This window comes from Lygodium microphyllum, chromosome 4 (genome assembly GCF_053477565.2).
Source record: "Lygodium microphyllum isolate KBCC chromosome 4, Lygodium_microphyllum_v1.1.10, whole genome shotgun sequence".
Classification (NCBI taxonomy): Eukaryota; Viridiplantae; Streptophyta; class Polypodiopsida; order Schizaeales; family Lygodiaceae; genus Lygodium; species Lygodium microphyllum.
The window spans coordinates 103,928,718-103,951,034 of NC_141138.1; the positions used below are offsets into that span (position 1 = coordinate 103,928,718).

A 22,317-nucleotide genomic window follows, 5' to 3' on the forward strand; every position below is an offset into this window, starting at 1 on the left:
ACGACTGAAGCATAAGGGAACTTGGCCATCTCGGCCCTCTGCTCATCTGTCTGCGGACAATCGGCCTGTGATACCTTCACATAAGAAGGTAATGGACAGCCAATAGGCTTTACGTCCTGCATGCGGAAGCGCTCAAGGACTTTATGAATGTACTCCCGCTGTGAGAGATACAAAAGCCCCTGATGCCTATCGCGCTTAATGCGCATCCCAAGTATATGTGAGGCCTGTCCCAAATCCTTCATCTCAAAGCTCTTCTTCAGCTGAGATTTACGAGCATCCAGCTCATCATGAGCTTTCCCTGCTATCAGCATATCATCAACATAGAGTACCAAGATAAGCAAACTGCCATCACGGGCTTTCTTCCTATAAAGACACGGATCCATAGCACTCCTGCTGTAGCCCTGTGACTGCATAAAGGCATCAAACTTATGATACCATTCCCTAGGTACCTGCTTCAAGCCATACAAGCTCTTCTTCAACTTGCACACTAGGTGGTCCCTGCCAGGTTCTGCAAAGCCCTTAGGCTGATCCATATAAATCTCATCATGCTAGTCCCCATGTAGAAAAGCTGTCTTGACATCCATCTGATATAGATCTAAGTCAAGCTGTGCAACCAAAGCCAAGACTAAGTGCAGGGTGGTCATCTTAACCACAGGAGAGAAAACCTCATCAAAGTCCACACCATGTTCCTGCTTAAAACCCTTTGCTACCAATCTAGCCTTGTATGCCGGCTTGGGGTGTCCAGGGGTACTTTTCAGCTTGTACACCCACTTGCATGGCAAAGCCTTCTTGCCCTTAGGCAAGGCAACCAAATCCCAAGTCTCATTCTTATGCAGGGAGTCTATCTCAGACTGCATAGCCCTCTCCCAGGAGTGACTGTCACCCCTATGCATAGCCTCATTATAAGTGAAAGGCTCTCCTACATCTGTAACCAAAACATAATGTATAGAGGGCTGAAATCTGTCAGGTGGGCGTCTGTCTCTAGCAGACCGTCTCACCGCAGGCTCTACTGCCTGTCCAACACCCTGGCCCTGTGGAGGAACTGCTGCAGGCTGTACTACTGGCTGTGATGGAGCTCTAGGCTCCTCCTGAAAGATCACTATGTGGATCTCAACCACCTTCTCAGGCTACCTGTGCATCTTGTCTTCATGGAAGACGACATCATGGCTGCGTACTATTTTCCGCGCCTGAGGATCCCATAGGCGATAGCCCATCTCTCTGACTCACCATAGCCAAGGAATATGCATTTAATGCTCTTTGGATCCAATTTACTCCTCTTGTCCTTGGGCACATGGCAGAATACCTCACATCCAAAGACACAAAGATGCACATAAGAGGGTGGCTTACCAGCCCAAACTTCCTCTGCAACCTGGAAATCCAATCCACTGGAAGGCGATCGGTTTATGACATGCACTGCCATACTAACTGCCTCAGCCCAAAAACTCTGTGGTAGGCCTGCATGGCTAAGCATAGAGCGGACACGCTCCTGAATAGTCCTGTTCATGCACTCAGCCAAACCATTCTAGGCGGGGGTGTAAGGGGCGGTCAACTGACGCTTAATACCCCTGTCATCACAAAACTGCTCAAAAGCACGTGAGACATATTCTCCCCCATTGTCAGTCCTAAGGCATTTCAGCCTATACCCAATCTGGTTCTCAACAAGAGCAAGCCAACGCTGAAAGACTGCCAAGACATCGGACTTTTGCTTTATGGGATAAGCCCACACTTTCCTAGAAAAATCATCAATGAAGGTAACAAAGTACTTCGCACCACCCATAGACATGCAAGGCATAGGCCCACAAACATCGGAATGCACCACTGCCAAGGGCTCACTCATGCGTGGCCTACCCGATTTCTTATGCATAGACCTATTCTGCTTACCATAAAGACAATGATCACACGAGTCAAAACATACATAATCCAAAGGCGGAAGATACTGCAAACTAGATAACATTTTCATTCCCTTCAAAGACATGTGCCCTAAACGAGCATGCCAAAGTGATACATGTGGGATAGAACCCACTGCCAAAACATGGTCAACTGAGGACCCAGATACAACAAGAGGATAGAGGCTGCCAGACTTGGCGCCTCTAGCAAGCACAAGTCTGCCACGAGTAATCTTCCAGGTAGAATCCCCAAAACATACATGAAATCCTGCATCATCCAGCTGTCCTACAGACATAAGACTGCGCGTAAGCGCAAGTACATGATGTACATCCCTAAGCAAAAATGAACTGCCAGTGGAAAACTGCAACTGAATATCACCCATGCCCACAATGTCAAGAGACCTGTCATCTCCAAGTCTGACTGAACCAGATATAGTGCGGTAAGAGTGGAACCACTCATGGTAAGGCGTCACATGGAAGGATGCTCCGGAATCCAATAACCAGCACTGTGCATACATACTAGATGTCTCAGTCAAGTGTGAAGCATCAGAAGAACTAGCTGCAAGTATAAACTCATCACCACCATTGGACTCCTCAGTCTGCGTGACATTAATTTCCTCAATCTTGACACTGGACTTCGCAGGTACTATGCTGCGATCAGAGGACTTCTCCTACACTTTATCTTTCCCCTTATCCTTGCGCTTCTCATTGCGCAACTCATGACACTGTGATCTAATATGGCCCTTTTTCCCACAATGATGACAAGTGACATTTGCATTGCGCCCACGCGACTTACTACGCGACTTGCCACGAGATTTAGACCGACCCTTCTGCGAGTCACGGCCTCGGCCATTACCACGGTCATACCTGTCATTCCTGCCTCTAACTGTCAAAGCATGACTACCACGAGAGGCATCCAAGTTTTTGCGATTCACCTCTTCCTGAAGAAGAGCACTCTCAACATCTGTAAATTTTAGAGTAGCACTAGAGGCACAAAGAGCAGTACGGAAAACATCCCATGACTCATTCAAAGTCCCAAGCAAGAAAAGAGGAGTTACTTCCTCTCCAAAGGTGATATCCTGCGAAGTCAGGTTCTTCAGTATAGCATGGAACTGGCTCAAGTGAGCAGACATAGTTGCATTATCCTTCATGCGCAGATCCATAAGCTGCTTCAACCAGTACATCTGACTCGCCGGACTTTTCTTATCATAAAGATTCTTGATCTTATTCCATAGATCCCATGCAGTCTGTGCTTCCTCAAATACATTATAATGTACCTTTAAGTGAGAGACAATACAATCGTGGACTTGCATAGCTCATCAAGTTCAAGCCAGTCGTCATTGTCCATAGTTTCAGGTTGCTCCCCACTCAACCGAAGTGGCTTAATCTGAGATTTCTGCACCAAGACCTGCCAAACTTGACTCTTCTAGTAAGAGTAGTTGGTACCATCCAACTTTGTAATGTTAAAGATGGCACTATCATGCGAAGATGACGCCATTATGCAGGCTGGAAATGCCCAAACATTCCAAAAACTGCTTGTTGTTTTACTGCAGAAACTGCCCAAAAATGATCAAAACGGGGTCCAAAGGGCGAGCAAAGTGTGCCAAAAGTTGCTGCCCACTTAGTACTAGGTGCGGTACACCAAATCAGGATATTTCAGCATGAAAAGTACACCTCAGTCCACCAATAACTGCTTGCTGTAATAAATTGCAGGTATGCAATCTAGAGAGCAAACTGTCCCAAAATAGGATCCAATGTCAAGCAAACAATGCTAGGTCCAAAGCCGGCATGAAATGGACATAAGCAAGGCCAATGACAGTGAAAAGAACATGAGCTCAACACCGAAGCATGTCAAAATAACATCTGCCAGTGAAAGGCACACCCCGAGACACTCTAGGCAAAGTGTTCCTGTAACTGCCAAAACCTGACACAAATAGGTGTCTGCTCAAAGAGAAATATCCAAATATGAGACTCAGCTCATAAGCATCCTATGAACCAAGAGTACATCAATGCATATCCATAAAGATCGGAGTATGATCCCAAAGTCTCAATGCGTATGTAGCTGCTCAAGACATAAACTGCTCCAAATACATGTAAGTGCTCCAATAGCATGCAACTGTCAAAGGTCAAGCAAGCATGTAAAATGCTCCCACTAGCACAAAAGGTGTACAAAGCGAGCTCAGAAGCTCAAATAACCCAAGAGAAAGCACCAGTGATAAGTGACCCTGTCAATGCATCAAGCGCATCCAAGAGAGCATGACATGCATGAAGCACCGGTCGTATTAACCATGAAGCAATACATAAGCCCAAATAAGCTCTCGGTCAACTCAATGACATCCAAATAGCAACCAAGATCAGTGATCAAGTAAGCCAGAATGCTCAAATACATCCAAATCCAAGCTCCAAATGTCGGTATGGCATACATGAACCAAATAGCATATGTCACGAACCAAAGCATGTAATGCAAAAGCCTAACTGTCAAGCAAAGACATGAGGCATAGGCGGTCCATGAGCATGCCAAGTCAGTCCAAATGCCAGTGAAGACGGAGCTAATGTGAAGCTCAAAAGCATCCCATAATCTCATACATATGCTCCAAGCCGTCCCCAAATGTCAGAGACATCATGCCAAAGCTCAAAGCATACATCCGGTATCAGTAGGTAAGTGCCAAAGCCTGTAAAGTACCTTCAGCCCACTGTTATTCCAGCATGTATTTACTATTCTAAACAGTAGATTTCAGCCCCAAATTCAAGCCAAAATCATGGTCAAACCAAATGCATACATCCTCAATACATCCGGGTAGGAAGTAGACCACATACAGGCATCAAATAAGGTAACCGGAGTAGAGTATAAGCATCAAATGCCAATGCCAAGTGTGGCTGCCCTGTTTCCAGCACTGTATAACAGTAAATAACAGTCCCAAATCAGCCAATATTTCAAGCCAAAATCATGGCATAATCATGTGCATACATTCCCAAGGCACTAGGCATCATGTAGACTGCATACGGGCATCAAATAGCACAACCGGAATGGAGTATGAGCAACAAATGCTAATGCCAATGGTGCTGCCCTGTTTTCAGCCTGTTATGACAGTTTATAACAGTCCCAAATCTGAAGAAATCAGCCCCGAATGATCAAGACCAATGCCCAAAGCTTGAATGACATCAAACATGAAGTCTATAGCCCTCTTGATCAAGGTAGAGAGCAAGAAGCAATGGCCAAGTGTGGAGCTGAAGTAGATGAGTGCTCACAGCCTGGAAAAAAATGATGCAATCTGCCCTGTTGGTGCTAAACTTGCTGCTGCTCCACATGGGCCGAAAAGGGGGTAATGGGGGGCTCAAGAAGGGCCTATCAAAGGCCTATGACAAGCCTCTTTGAGCCTTGATAGGTGTAAGGCACAATATGAGGGGAATAAGCTTCAAGGGTTTGAAGCCATGGTTGCCCTTGCTGTTTGCAACCTGTAGACTGAAATAAAACCCTGAAAGAATGATCAAATACCTCAGTATCAATGCCTTGAAGGTGCCTCAATAGGCTGGGAAGGTGCTCGGGAAGCCGGGGAGTGATGGGAGCTCAGGGAGATCGGATATGGCTGCCGGGATGGAGATCCAATGCGTGAAGCAAGTCGATGCGAAGGTCGGGAAGCACCGAGTCGAGCTCGAGCAAGATAATGCCAAGCTCTGATACCAGTTGAAAGGTGAGAAGGATCGAAGCTTGCATGAGAGCTATGGCAGGAGAGCAAGAGCAAGAAAAGAGAGAGACAAGAAATGGGAACTCCAACAGTCACAATGTGTGACCGGGCCTTCCTTTATTCAAACTTTTAGCACCATCTAATGAGATTTTTAAGATGAAAACAAAAGAGCCAATGACTCATCCATGCATATAGAACCAAACTTTTTATGCAAGTTACATATCTGCTTGCTATGTACTTTCATTCATTTAAGGTACATATGCCCAAGATGGTGATGCCAAAGAGCTTACTGTGTCATTGCCCATGAGACTTAGACTTGCAATTGTTAGGTAGTGAGTCTCTATCACAATTATGATTCCCATTACCACCTTGTCTACCTCTCATTGTAAATGCATGAGAAGTACAAGTTGTATGAACATTCTTCATGTTTACTTCTTCTATAAGCAAAGCACCTTCTAAATCCTTGAGTTTAGGAGACGTTGCACTCATAGCAATGCTGAATATATCCCAAGACTTAGGTAGTGTGAGAAGCAAGAAAAGAGACTTGACATTCTCCTCAAAGTTAAGACCTTGCAAAGTAAGCTTATTGAAAATTGAATCATTTAGGTGAGAAGACATAGATGTCCCTTTCTTCATGCGAGTATCTTAGGCCAATACAATCAATATTCCTTAAGAAAGGGTAACTTGCAAATTGTGTTTATAGGTTGTGTAGCATATCCTACAATCCTCTATCTTCCATTATGATTGCCTAAAGTGGGAAGTGATTATCATTATAAGTAGGGATAGTGGTAGAGCCTCAAGTGGTGCCTTGTGATTGTCAATTACCAATGGATGCCAATGGATATACTACCATCCTAATTATACTCAAGCTTGCTTCCTAATTGGTTCCATTTTTTGTTCTGGCTCAAATGTTAGGACCCACAAGCACTAGTTCTTCAACTCTACTTGGTTGCTCCACTGATCTTTGGATGGCTAGGGCCATGTCTTCAATTTCCTTCCTTCTAAGCTCCTCCTCTTCTTCCCTTTGTCTTTGAAATTTTGCTTCTCCTCCCTTCTAGACTCTTCTTTTTCTATGTCTACTACTTCATCCTCTTCAAATGTGGTCTTTTCTCCTTCTATCCCTTTTTTGGTGGTATCCTTCTTTCCATTCTTCATGGAGGACTTTGTCTTTTTAGTCTTTTGTTTTTTAGGTTGTGATATCTTTTGCTTTTTTATGGGCACATTCTACCTTTTTCTTTTTAGTCTTCTGTTTTTCAAGTTGTGATATTTTTTTCTTTTTTATGGCCTTTGTGTTCTACCTTTTTTTCTTCTTTAGCTCTTTTCTATCCTTCTTTGGCTGTTTTTTCAACACTTGGGATTGCAAAGCCCCTTTCTCTGTGCATGTTGGTTGGTTTACTTTGCTATTAGTAAGGCAGGTTTCATCTAGATGCTCGGATGGATGCTCTTTTGCTTGGTCCTTGATGTGTCTTAAGCTTTCTTTGAGTCTTTGCTAGCCATTTGGCTACCTATTCTACTTCTCTCTACAACTATATGACTTCTTCATCCCCCAAATTATTGGTAGGTTCTTATCTAACTACTGCAATCTCTTCTTGTGTTCAAGATGTCTCTTGTATTAACACACTAGGTTCCTTTCATTGTATCGGTGCTCTGTAGGCATTGAAGTTTTTCTTCTTGATGTTCCCTACCATCAAGTCTTCTAACATTCCCACATGGATCCTATTCATGGCAATTGTACTTCATGTTAAAGAAGAGAGTGTGTAGTAGGTTTGCCTAGATTCTTAGCACAACGTCTAGAATAGCTTCTATCTTTACTCCATTATTAGTACTTACTTCTTGCTTAGCTAGGCCCAATTGGGTGAAGATATGTACCTTGCTTTTAGGCACCCTTTCTTTTCTTTTCGGCAAGTCCAATGCTTTGTGTCTCATGCTGACCCTCAAGGTCTTCAATTTTTCCCATTCCTATTTGCATGTTACAATTGTAGGAGGTTAAGAATTCTATGCATTTGGTGTATTCTATTGTGCTCCTTCAAATCTTCCAAGGTATTCTTGTAGTGCACACCATTCCACTAACTCCTCTACTCTAGGATCTTTGGTCCCACTTCCTTGAGATTTTGAATTTTCCCATATCGCAAATGATGGTGCTTTTGAATTCCCATGTTGAGGTTGAACTTAACTTGTTTCCTCATCAATGAAGGCCTCAAGTGAAATATTCATGGTAGAACATATTTAGTTATTTAAGCTAAGGCTTTAGCCACTGTCTTTTAGGCCACATTCAATGTTGTGAGCAATCTCTATCATATTGGTCCCCTTCTCTCCATACATGTCAATATTAGCTTTGCAATGCCCTCATTCACACCAAAGAGAAGTGCGTAAGATATTAATCTACAATAATTCCTCAAGCACATAGAACTTCTTTGCATATATCCCAATAGTTTCATATCTTTGTTTGAGAGTCAATCTAGGCCAACCCATTTAACCTTCTTCATCTTGGAATAAACACATACTTAGGCTCTTCATGAGGTAGAGGTCAATCAAGAAGCAAAGAAATACAAAGATAAATTTTTTAGTTGAGATATCAAGAAAGGAAGTTGTCTTAAATCCATAATAAACATCCATCGCATGCTTCACTCCAACAATAGCATGGAAGTTGCAAATGCAACAAAAACATGTGTTGTTGATGATGTTTCAAGTTCTAGTTCCACTACAGTTAATACTAGAGTATCATTACCTACTACATAGCAAATTCTCTTGGATGTCGAAGATGGGCAGACTCGTGCCTTGATTATGTTATTCATTAGACATATCATGACCCCACATATTTGCTTGTGTAAGACAACTAAACATGCATAAGCTATACTTGTAAATCTGTATCAAGGAAGAAGTGAGGCTTCTATTGCTTACCTACATAAGTGGTTAGAAACTAAACACATGGATGAAGGTGACTCTAAGGCTAAACTTTTAATAGAAATCAAAGATATTAAGGAGAGTTAATTATTGCAAATGAGAATTTGCTACATAATTCACTTGTGTTGACTCTTTTCAAATTATCTTCTTGATTCTTTTCAAAATTTTATGTATAATTTTCATTTGATAATGAAATGAAAACCTAATGGATTGTCGCTTGAGAAGTTGGTTTCTGTTTTGCGACAAGAGAACCAATATCAACAAAACAAATCCATTATGGATGTTACATGTTAAGAATAAAATCCTTTGTAGATATGATAAGGCAAGAGTACATGCCATTAAGGACCATCTAAAACTAGAAATAAGAAGAGAGAAGCCAATATGGTCTTGTAGATACCTCTCCTTCTAATTCAAAATCTACAAATGTTGCATATGATACATAATGGGCAATTAATATGGTCTTGTAGATACCTCTCCTTCTAATTCAAAATCTACAAATATTGCATATGATACATAACATGCAATTAATATGCCATGTAGTTATGATCGTTTGCTACATAATTATTACATGTCTATTGTGAATACAAATGTATGGTACTTTAATAGTGGTGCCACCAAGCACATTACTATAGTAAGACTATCACATGCACCAATGACTCCTTGTATCTTGTTAAAGGAGTTGTTAATATTGTATTATTTCTACGAATGGTTGTACTTTTACACACTTTTAGATACTTCCTATATACAAATATCAAAAGATTATCAATTTCTACACTTGCTAAGATTGGCTTGCACTATAAGGATTTGAACTTATAGCGACGGCGGGTAGCGACACAGGTAGCGGCGTCGCTATTTGCGTCACTATGTGCGTCGCATATTTGAGTTGCTATTTGCATCGCTATGTGCGTCGCTATTTGCATCGCTATCTGTGTCGCATATTTGCGTCACTATAAATGCGATGCAAATAGCGACGCCCCACAAGGAAAAAAAATAGGCCGAAACCGAGCGTGGGTTCATTTCGCGCATTTTCGTCGATCGTTTTGAGAGGGAGAGAGAGAGAGAGAGAGAGAGAGAGAGAGAGAGAGAGAGAGAGAGAGCGACCGTCGTGAGAGAGGGAGAGGAAGAAGGCTTGCCGCTGCCGCCGCCGCTGCCGTCGTTCGTGAAGGAGAGGAGGAGCCTTTATCGCGAAGAGGAGCCGTCAAACCCTCGCCATATCTCATCGATGAGTCCATTCTCTCCTTCTTTTGCTTGTTTAGGAGAGGAAATGAGAGAGAAAGAGAGGGAGCGGGAGCGGGAGGGAGAGAAAGAGAAAGAGAGAGTGAGAGAAAGAGAGGGAGAGGGAGGGGGAGGGGGAGGGGGAGGAAATGAGAGAGGGAGAGAAAGAGAAAGAGAGGGAGAGGGAAAGGGAGGAAATGAGAGAGGGAGAGGGAAGGGGGAGGAAACGAGAGAGGGAGAGAAAGAGAAAGAGAGGGAGAGGGATGGGGATGGGGATGGGGAGGAAATGAGAGAGGGAGAGGGAGGGAGAGTGCATTCTCTCTCTCCCTCTCCCTTTTGCTTTTATAATGGCCACTTTTATCAAGACTTCTTTTGAGTGCCATTCACTAGCAAAGTTTCAATTGCTCAAGCTACACAAACTCTCTAATGGCCACTAGATCATCATCTAAGGGAGATTCCAACTCTAAGATCTAGTTTATTGTCCTCTTCAAAATTAAAAACATAAAAATGACTACATTTTTTGTAGAAGCAATTGAATATGACTTTTTCTTGTGATGAGGATAGAGTTAGATCAAACATACATGAATCGTTGAAGATAGGGGAAAGTATTATAGTTAGTATAGGATCAACCACTTGGGAAGTAATCAAATCCATTGAAGAAAAATCACACATGCACTTTAGGTGGACTTCCATTATGAGGCTATACAAGTAGTTTGTGAGGATTAAAGTCCCATAGCCCACCACAACTATAAAAGAAAACTACATATCATTAAATGTAAATTTGTCCTTTGTTCTTCATGAATGATGATTGAACTAGTACTGCACCCAATAAATTCATCAAAGCACAATCCTTGATGGGATTTCCTTTTGACCCTCATGGTATTATTCCGTGTTGGATTTGATTTTGATCCAAACTTGAAGCTAGATATCTTCTAGTGAGGTACATTTGTCTAAATGTTATGTTTTTTCTCACATGATGTATATGTATTACAATCCCTCTGTGTCTTTGTCCCATGGTCCTCTTGATAATGATTCCTTGATAATGACAAAGGGGATGGGGCGATTGTTGCCACTATTTACTACTTCTTATCATTTTTCCCTCTCATCAATTGGCAAGTTCATCTTCCTACTCAAATCTTTGAGCATATTGTCTTTGACTAACTTCTTTGCATTTTTCCCTCTCATCAATTGGTTAGTTCATGTTTCTACTCAAAATTTATAGCATATCATATTTTATATATAGGTATGTCTTTATGCCTTTGACCAGAATTCCTCTAAAATGTATATGTACATTTATGACTTTTCACATCATTATATGCACTCTTTTAAGATATATTGTTTTATGCTTCCAAGACACCTTATTATTTAGAATGTGTATATATCTCTTGATAGGTCTCTGTAGCACAAGATCAGCCTCTTTGTTTCATGATATTGTGAAAATTTGTCTTTGAAATCCTTAAATATGAACATTGTGTACCCTTATATGAGGTAACAATGTTATTTGTAAGCCTTATGTTTGTGTCTCTAGCTATATCCAAAATATTTCTACTTTAATGGATGCATGTGTTTAGGAAATTCTTTTCATAGAATATGTCGATGCCCTAGTGAAGTTCCCCCTCGCTTAAGGAATTTAATTGCACATGTGTACTATTTTATAATATTATTATGTCATAGCATGATGGGGTCTTTGCATGCCATGTCCCTTTACGGCAACATCTGACCATTGTATAACGAGGATAGGCCATGTTGGTAAGGCTATGCTTCTTTAACTATGTTCATAACCTTTGCTATAGTGGATTGCAATGCATCTTGAGTGCATCCCTAACCTCTTGGCTAGGACTCGATGACAATATAAACCTATGATTGAGGAATGATTGCTTGGACTTAGAAGGTTGAGTTGTAATCTAAAATACATGTACACTTACAAAGTTACTAAAATGAGTATTGCATTAACGTGCACAAATTGGAATAGAATACAAGGCCCTCCTTATACCAAATATCTCCATTCAATGCTAATCCTAATATAAATGAATGTAGCCTTCTAAATGAATAAGGTGATTCCACAATCAAGTATCAAGATCAAAAGGCTCGGACTGGTCCAATGTCTTTCGAGAGTTGTAGCAAAAAATAAGTGTATGAATCAAGAGGTGTCTTGTAGTGAAATTTCAATGCCTAGTATTTGCAAATTATGTTTTTAAAGGAAGTATTTGTCTTTAAAGCTAAATAGTCTTGTTTTTCATAAAAAACTCACCATAGTTCATTTTTTAAGAAAATGTTTGCCAACTATTCTTAGAATGTTCCATTAGTGAGAATATTTCCAAATATAGACAATGCTCTCACAAGGTACATTACGAGGTGTTGTGAGCCTATGCAATTGTCTATTTCTATAGGAACATTATGTCTCAAGTGTGTGAGGATTGTTACCACCCCAAGTCTTCTAGATTGTATGTATCTGTATACGTACACTACATATTATCATGATGTGTTATATGGGATGCTATATGTCCCCCTTTTTCATATGGGAGATGATGGTTGGCATGTAAAGGTTCCCTATAGTAATGTTAGTGTTCCTATTAACATATATGAATTGTCCAATAAAAATTGTGTTACCCAAATGCAATTTTATGCATTCGGTCTTCAAGTGCGTGAAGATACTAAGGTGTGCATATTGTGTGGTGGTCGACTATTGCAACAATTTATTGTTAATGCTTATTGTAGTATAGAGCAGTGCAGATTAACTAGGTGTCGCCAGAATCAATCAGTGTTGCGATCAGAGGCCTACAAAGGCCTAGTAGACATGGTGGGGGCAAACGATAATGGGCCAATGCAGATTGTTGGTGCCTCTGTTGGCAAGAGGATAGTTTTACCATTGTCATTCACGGGTGGGCCAAGGCACATGTATCAATTATATCAGGATGCCATGGATATAGTATGATGTAAGGAAAAACCTGACTTTTTTATAACAATGACATGCAATCCAAAGTGGTTGGAGATAACTAATGCTTTATTGCTTGGGCAAAGTGCTTATGACCGTCCGGATTTGACTGCTCGCGTGTTTCATAAAAAGCATGCTAATTTGATGTACATGTTGTTGCAAAAGGATCTCTTTGGAAAGGTTGCAGGCTATGTTATTGTGATTGAATTCCAAAAGAGGGGGCTATCACATTCTCATACTTTGCTAATTTTAGAGCTGTCTTTCAAACCTTCTAAAGCATGTCACTACAATAGACTAGTTTGTGCTGAGTTGCCCAATAGAGTTAAGTTTCCAGCCTTATTTGAGACAATTTCAAAGTGCAACATTCATGGCCCTTGCGGAGGATTGAACCCCAAGAGTCCCTATATGGATAAGGGTAGATGTACTAAACATTACCAACGAAAATTAGTGGACATGACAATGGTTGATAGTTCTGGCTATCCCATTTATCAAAGACGAGATAATGGAAACTTTGTGATCATAAATGGTAATGGTATTGATAATCAATGGATTGCTCCATATAATCCATTCTTGAGTAAGAAATACAATGCACACATAAATGTGGAGGTGTGCTCAACAATTGTAGCTGTAAAGTATTTGTATAAGTATGTGTACAAGGGGTATGACTGTGCAACCGTCAAATTTTCTATTAGGATTGATTTAGTCTGAAATGGTGGCGATGTTCACGAGGTGGACGAGATACAAAGTTATTTGGATGCACGATATGTTTCTGCCTTTGAGGCATATTGACGGATCTATGATTATGCATTGCACGATGAAAAGCCTGATATACAACATTTGCAGATACACTTACCTGGTCATAACTATGTGGTATTTCGAGATACAAATAGTATACCAGATGTTGTGTGGAATGAAGACCTCCAGAAAACTACTCTTACTGAATGGTTTGTGTGCAATCACATTCATCCAGAGGCTAGGACTATTCGCTATTAGGAATTTCCAGTGTATTGGGTGTGGAATGCACAACATAAGTTGTGGACTAGGAGGAAGCATGGGAATACATGTGGTCGGATATATTTTGTGGTGCCTACGTGTGGCGAGCTCTACTATTTGTGGATGCTTTTAATAGAGTGTCGAGGATGTACTTTTTTTGAAGATTTGTGTATTGTTGATAATGTGATCTATGATACTTTTAGGGATACTTGCATTGCAAGGGGCATGTTGGAGAGTAATGATGAATGTGTTGCGTGCTTAGAAGGCCTGAACCTCATCAATCAAACTCACAGCTACATGCTAACACTCTTTTGCAAGATAAATATGCATACAACGTATCGGAACAACGTAGGGTTTTTGAATCCATGGAGGGAATGTTGAATGAGGGACAAAGAATTGCCTTTAGTGTAGTTATGGATGTTGTTGACACAAATACTGGGGATGTATTCTTTTTGGATGGTCCTGGTGGATCTGGGAAGACTTTCCTATATAAATATTTACTTGTGAGGGTGCGCAGTGGAGCAGTCATATATAGCGCTGGCAATAGCATCATGTGGCATTGCTGCCTTGTTTTTACCAAGTGGTCGTATAACTCACTCACGGTTTAAAGTCCAGTAGAATTAAATAATCGATCAACTTGCAATATTCCTGTTCAAAGTGACCTTGCTTGGTTATTGAGACAATCGAGCCTTATTTTGTGGGATGAGGCTCCTATGACCCATTGATATGCCTTTGAAGTGGTTGATAGAACTCTAAGAGATGTTATGAGTTGTGATAAGCCATTTGGTGAAAAAGTTATTTTGTTTGGAGGGGATTTTAGACAGGTCTTGCCGGTTGTGGTAAAGGGAGCACGTGAGGATATTGTTAATGCCGCATTGTGTTACTTTGATTTGTGGCATTACATAAGGGTGCTAAGGCTATCTGGACAATATGTGAGTGTCAACAATTGGTAGTGTGGTGGACAATGGGTTCATCTGTTGGATTCAAGGAATAGGGGATGGAATGGGTATTACCGAAAGTTGTGATAAGTTGTGTGTTCCACCTAGAATGGTATTAAAAAGGCAGTCTATCGAAACCTTGATTGATAGTGTCTACAGTGACATATCCAATGTGGGTGACTACACATTGTATTTTAGTGAGTGGGCTATACTTGCCTCGCGGAATATAGAGGTGGCTACTTTGAATGATCATGTATTGCAACTGATGCCAGGGGAGGTCAGGCAGTATTATAGTGCAGATTCGATTGTAGAGACTGATGACTCATTTTTATACTCTGTTAAGTATTTAAATACATTGGACCTTGGAGGCGGATTTCCTCCTCATTTATTGCTGCTGAAGATAAATGTACCTATTGTTCTTCTTAGAAACCTAAACCCAGAAAGGGGTATGTGTAATGGTACGCGATTGATATGTAGAGCTTTCAATAGGAAAGTGATAGATGCTTAGATAATAACAGGGACAAATGTGAGTGAACGAGTTTTTATTCCTCGGATTACTTTTGTTTCGAATACTACACAATTGCCATTTGCTATGAAGTGGAGACAGTTTCCCATCCGATTAGCATTCGCTATGACAATCAACAAGTCATAAGGGCATACTATGTTCATTGTTGGGCTTTATCTAAAGGCATCAGTATTTACACATGGTTAGCTGTATGTTGTATTTTCAAGGGTAAAATCTTCGCATGGTGTGAAATGCACTATTGGGTGAAAAGGATGGGGATATGACCACAAACATTATATACAAGGATGTTTTTCAAAAGGTGCAGTAATGTGCATTGCTTTCTTTGTGGAGATGTAGTTATTGATAACCATATAGAGACACTGGTTTTGCATATATGTGAATTGCTCTCTGTGCCCTGTTTGGTTGGCATATACTCTCTTGGAAGTATATTTTTTTCATATTTCGCTATTTATTTGACTTTTCCATATGCCTACCCTAGAGTGGCACTATTACCCAACTTCTGACTATCAAAAGGAGCTACAATACACGTTGCTCACAATAGCTCCTGATGATATCATAAGAAGGACACTTGCAAGGGTCATCGAGTATTTATATGATGATGTTAATATTGACATCAAGCTCCCGATTTTTATTGAAGTTGTACATTGTGGATACACACAATGTTTTCGGGTGTATATGTACGAGGAGGTTGACCATAAGAAGAGATTTCAACGCTCTCATATTGATAAGATACCGAGGCATTAGTTCAAGTATGGGTTCAAGGATTTGGGCTGTTTTGTGACGCTGCATCAACGTTTGTCAGTACCTACGGAATGGTTCACAAATGTTCAATCAGGTCTTATTATTGTTGGGATAAAATGATCTTTGTTAGTTGTTCCACGTGCTTATATTGTAATTTTTATTCCAATGCAGGTGGTAAAAAGAGAGGCAGGACTATTGCATCGGCCATGCGATTACCAATGGAAACTGTGGGATCGTTCCCTGCTTCGCCTTCATATGTTTTGCTCAAGGAGGAAGATTTTGTTAATGATTCCTCAAAGAAGAGGAAGCTTTCTTTCTATTAGGCGTCTTGGAGATATTGTCTTTTTTTTATTGGCATCAGCCATTTGCCTATGGTACTTAGAAACACTCTGATGCCTTATACTTAGCCTTTGTGACTTCATTGTAACTAGGTCTATTATAGAAATTCTTTTTGTGGTGCTTGGCCTTTGTTTCAATTATGGCATGTTTCATTGTAAAGTTGTTGTTCCACGTACTTATATTGTGATTTTTGTTCCAATGCAGGTGGTAAAGAGAGAGATAGGACTATTGCATCGCCCATGAGATTACCAATGGAAACTATGGGATCATTCCCTGCTTCGCCTTCGTATGTTTTGCTCAACGAGGAAGATTTTGTTAATGATTACTCAAAGAAGATGAAGCTTTCTTTCTATTAGGCATCTTGGAGACATTGTTTTTTTTTTATTTGGCATCGGCTATTTGCCTATGGTGCTTGGAAACACTCGTGTGCCTTATACTTGGCCTTTGTGGCTTCATTTTGACTAGGTCTCTTATAGAAATTCTTTTCGTGGTACTTGTTCTTTGTCTCGATTATGACCCGTTTCAGTATAACGTTGTCATTTCTAAGTATTGTGCAAAGCAAGCATGTGATTGTTTACATTGATGTCGAGAGGAAAGTTTGTAAGTATGGTGCATGGAAGAGATTGTTTCTATGTCTGGCATTCTATGTTACAAATTTTATAAACTACTTTTAGTTTTAAGTTTCGTGTGTGTGTGTGTGTGTGACAGAGAGAATTGGGGAGAGAAAGAGAGAGAGAGAGAGAAATAAAACATCTTGGAAATGGAGAGGGGAAATAGGAGGGAGAAAAAGAGAGAAATAAAACATCTTGGAAGTGGAGATGGGAAATAGGAGGGAGAAAAAGAGAGAAATCAAACATCTTGGAAATGGAGATGAGAAATAAGAGGGAGAAAGAGGAGAAATTGATTATTGAGCGAAGTTGCTGTGCGATGTGGGATGACATGTTAGCCAATTCTGTCAGGCCCACGAATGTCACATTTAGCACAATTACCACTGTGTTCAATGTTACTTCATCTGGTTTAAAGCCTTGCTTATGCATACTTTCGTACCAAGCAAATGCTTCATCCTTCAATAATTGTGCTAAATGTGACATTTGTGGGCCTGAGAGAATTGGCCAACATGTCATCCCACATCCCACATCCCACATTCTATGTTAGAGCATTTGCGACATGAGAGTGGAGGAAGGAGAGGAAGAGCGTGATGATGATAGGAACGGAACGCTAGTAGAATATCAAGGGAAAAGGAGTTTTGCCACGTGGAGAAATCTCAAAACTTCTTGAGAGGCCTGCAAAAGAAGATCTGCTTCACAGAGAATTGAGCTTCATATTGAATGATTGAATGATTGATTTCCTACTCAGCACGGTTGGAATTTTGATCACTGCACTGTATGCAACATCCACAGGAGACTCCAAACCCTGTACTGCGCGCGAGTTGCAGAGGAGACAGTGTGTGTGTGAGTGAGTGAGAGTGATGGCTATCCCGTCTCCTACTCCACCCTTCCATCCGCGCACCATCGACGAGGATGCTCGTACAGAAATCAGAGGAATGCGTACCTTGAACCCCCCCTTAACAGTTGAGAGGTCGGGCGCACAGCAGGACAGCAGAAAGCAACCTAAACTTTGGGAGACGCCAACGGGACGAGCACGACGGAGAACAAGGCAGCAGCTTTCACCTAAAATTGCCTCCATTCTCAAATCCCTTGGAGAATGCAAAGATTTGGCCACTTCCATGGATCCATGGATCGGAAAACTCCAGCCCAGAGAGGAAGCCATTATTCTTAGCCAACAGCAGGACTGGAGAACCGCCGCAGCACTCTTCTCCTGGTTTCGGAGTCAAGATGGTTATGTCCCGAACGTGTTTCGGTACAATATCATGTTCAGAATCCTGGGAAGACATAAAAGGTGGGACCTGCTACATGAGATGTGGGATGACATGTTGGCCAATTCTGTCAGGCCCACGAATGTCACATTTAGCACAATAATTGATGCGTATAGTAGATCTGGGTTGAAGGATGAAGCGCTTGCTTGGTACGAAAGCATGCATAAGCAAGGCCTTGAACCAGATGAAGTAACATTGAACACAGTGGTAAATCTGTACAAAAAAATTGGAGACTTCGAGCAAGCTGACAGATTCTCACGCAGTTTCTTGTTTGGTTCCAGTGATGGCCTGACATATGCTAGAGGAGGTAATGATTCTACTGTCATTAGACAGCCACAAACGGTGGAGACATACAACACTTTAATACACTTGTATGGCAAGTGTGGACGCATTTCAGATGCAACTGGTGTGTTCGATGATATGTTGTCAAATGGATTGAAGCCTGACACAGTAACTTTCAACACGATGGTACACATTTGCGGATGCCACAACCGCCTGGAAGAAGCAGAAGCATTGCTTGAGAAGATGGAAGAGGCTGGCTGCTTGCCAGATTTAGGAACGTTTAATACTGTGATTGCAATGCATTGTAAAGTTGGGAACATACAAGATGGAAAGGAGTATTTTCTGAGGATGCGAGAGAAGCAAGTCCATCCAGATGCTGTCACTTATAGGACACTGCTGGTTGCTTACTGTAGAAAAGGTTTGGTAACTGAGGCTGAGGACATCTTAACTGAGATGAAACAAGTGGGAATTCACTTAGATGGAGCTTCATGCATTCATCTTACTGAGATGTATATTACAGCAGAGGAATTTGATAAAGCTTCCAGAATGTTAGGTGAAATCAAATTCTGTCCTAGTCTTACAAGTAATCACTTTTTAGGGGTGATTAACACATATGCTGAACATGGTTTCTGGAGGGAGGCTGAAAATGCATTTTATACTGCAAGAGAGCTAGGATTAGGGAGGGACACTGCATTGTATAATGTCATGCTCAAAGCTTATGGAGTTGCAGGTGTACATCAAAAGGCATTTGATCTATTTGAAAGCATGATTACGAATGAGGTTGCAGCAAACACAGCTACTTATAACACGATGATCCATGTTGCTGTCCTTTCTGACCAGCTAGAAAAGGGAACATCACTCTTGAAGGATATGCAGAAGGCAGGATTCAGCCCAAACTGCTCAAGTTTTACAGCCGTTCTAACTGGATACAGCAGAATTGGTCAAGTGGACAAAGCCAAGAGCATCTTCCAAGCCATGAAGCAGGCAAATGTGTTGCTTGATGATGTGGCTTATGGAGCTTTAGTGAATATGTTTGCTGAAGCTAAAATGGTCAAGGAAACAGAAGACATTTTGCATAGCTTGGAGATTGCAGGATATCCTGTCAATCACATCATTTATACGTCGGTGCTCAGACTTTATACTAAGCTTGATATGATAGAGGATGCTGAGAAAACATTCAAAAAAATATTGAAACTCGAAAGTGGTCCAGACATGCTTGCAAGAAATACTATTCTGGGTCTCTATACCAAAGCACGGATGCTTGGTGCTGCACATAACCTCTTCAAGAAAATGTGTGCAGATAGACAAATCGACATGGTATCCTGTAGTATAATGATGATGCTTTACAAAGAAGAAGGGAAGATCCAAGAAGCTCTTTCAGTTGCTGAGCTAACACAGGAAATGGGGCTTCTTTCTGATGTTTCATCATTTAATAATGTTATAGGATTGTACGCCAGTACAAAAAATCAGCAAGATGCAGCTGAGTTATTCAAGCAAATGATAAAATCAGGGGTTTTACCTGACTTAACAACATATCATCGACTTGCCGATGTTTTAGAAAATCCTAGTCTGCTGAAAGAAGCGGTTGAACAGCTTGATATTGATAGGAAATCTAATGAGCAGGACAGTAAACGAAGCCTGATCCCTTCTGCAAGTCTTTATAGCATAGCAGGCTTGCCCACACAAGCTATGGAAGCTTGTACTAAATTGAAAGATGGTGGTTTTGTGCTTGATGTTGCAGCTTACAATGCCCTAATTTATACCTTTGGCAGTGCCGGGCAGTTTGATGAAGCAGTCAAGTTATTTATGGAGATGCAATCCAGGGGACTTAGACCAAATACCGTAACCTTTACCACTATGCTTCTGTTTTACGGCAAGGCTGGACTGGTTGAAGGCGTTACTAGATTATTTAGACGAATGAAGCAAGCTGAATGTGAGCCTGATGATGCTACATATAAGGTGGTGACGAGCATATACAAAGAAGCTGGAAGGTTGGAGTTAGCAGCAATGGTTACACAAGAGATGCAGTTTGCACGATTCTTGAAGGAAAGTGGTAGAATATCATCATCAAATGATGAATCTGATATGTCAAATTAGAAAAGAACTCAATATTTTATGATTGTATTAGCAAGAGCTCCTCTCTAGGTTATCAGCGAGAGAGAACTTGCAGCTCAGCTATGCTGGATGTGGGGCCCAAGAAGCAAGACGTTCCATGAAATACAGAGAAGGAAACAAAGTGTCTAAATGTATACATAAGCAGCAGATTTTAAAGAAAGAGCAGCTTATTGCAATTCTTAGGACCTATTTGGCTTCCTACCTAGCTCAAAGTCAAGTGGCTGATACCAGATCTTGCCCAATCTTTACTGCAATAAAAATCACTTGCCGAAGTCTGTGCAAGCATAGAGACAATACCAGTGCTGATTGACACTGCTGAATATAAATGTTCACATTCAATTGTTGAAACGCCTAATGTAGAGCAACAAATGACCAGTGTTGCAACTGTAACATCAGCAGTTCTGCTAAATCTATACTGCCATCAGAATCAATTGTTGAAGTCTGACCAAAATGTACAAGCCCAGTGACAGTACAAATGCTGCTCTCCACTGCTAAAAACATTGGAATGACAATATAGACCACCAAAAGACCAGCATCATAATTGTAATACCAGTTCTTGCTAAATCTATACTGACATGAGAATCAATTGCTGACGTCTAACAAAATGTACAGTTCAACCAATGGTACTAGTGCTGAGCTACAGTGCTGAAAATCAATACCCTTAAAGTGACAAAAAGACCATTGTTGCAATTAGGGGTGGTGCTACATCCAAGTACTTTACTAGACGTTCAAGAGTCTAGCAAGTAAAGGTAAGCCACATTTCTGGTAAGGAGCAAAAGAACATGCTACACCATGTTCACTCTACTTTCAAGTCCTCCACAAAGTCTAGTAAGAGTTGGGCATGGCTCCACCCTGATGTCGTGAGTTCAAACTCACAGGTACAGGAAACATTTTAACTTGGGTCTTCATATGATCTGCAGAGCAATGGTTTCTGTGATCTAGTACCACTACTTCATGGGAGTACAAAGTTTGAAATCCTCCTTGAAGGGGGAGGGCCTCCCCTTGGAGGAATGTCACAAAGGATTTGCAACATGAGGTGCAGGGCAGTGATATGAGTGAAACACTTAAAGACAAAACTCTAAATTAGCTTCAAACCTAGCCAACACCCTCCACCTACATATAGCCCATCAAGATGGACAATTCTATAGGAGGGTTTTGGATGTGTGTTATGCCATGTATAAGTGAAGGCATTATCCAAGATTGTAACCAGATCTCTAAGTTGATGTGGTGGAAGGACAAGCATATCCCATTGCTTTCTTTCTCCTTCGACCATCCTAACATTTCCATGATCATGCACTCTATCTGTCATGTTCCAATCACAAAGAATGACAAGACTCTATTTTATCTTGGAGACAATTCTATTTAATAGCTTCCTCGAAGGACAATAGTAGAATTTCCACCACCTGACTAAGCTCTAATCTAGCATAAACTAGGCTAGTTCCTTTACCTCTTATTCTTGACTCAATAAACACATCATATCTTGGACAGGAGAGCTCTTCTATGCATGTGGGGCCAATTTGGATCTCTTGAAGAGCCAATACATCCATTGGCCCCACTTTGGCCCTAATAATAAGATCTATCTGTTAACAAACTTATTGCATTTAGGATTGTCATTGTGCATGGTTTTTGCCATTTGGTCTTTTAATTTTATACGAAAAGAAATATTAATGTCAATCATAAGTATTCATTAATGAGTTATCAAAGTCTATATTCCTGTGAATGAAGACTAACGATGAATATCAATAGTTTATAGGAATTAACAACTACAAAGGTTAAAATGTTGGTTTGACACATCCCTTTGTGTGCAAATGTGTGGTGGTATTGTAAGGATTCAAGATGTCGTAAATTGCATTGATCAAGCAAATTAGGGTGTGCCGTTGT

The 22,317-nt window shown here is 40.9% G+C and overlaps 1 protein-coding gene across 1 annotated transcript; it reads left to right on the forward strand.

Moving 5' to 3' along the window:
- The first annotated feature begins 17,337 nt into the window (after positions 1 to 17,337).
- LOC148037417 (pentatricopeptide repeat-containing protein At1g73710-like) lies at positions 17,338 to 21,990 on the forward strand. The gene has a single exon (XM_087676335.1). It carries the CDS (start codon positions 17,632 to 17,634, stop codon positions 20,416 to 20,418), a length of 2,787 nt encoding a protein of 928 aa, XP_087532461.1. The 5' UTR covers positions 17,338 to 17,631; the 3' UTR covers positions 20,419 to 21,990.
- The last annotated feature ends 327 nt before the right edge of the window (positions 21,991 to 22,317 follow it).

What these genes read in the sequence shown, in the direction of transcription:
- LOC148037417 (XM_087676335.1), top strand. Translation starts at nt 17,632, where the DNA reads ATGGCTATCCCGTCTCCTACTCCACCCTTCCATCCGCGCACCATCGAC.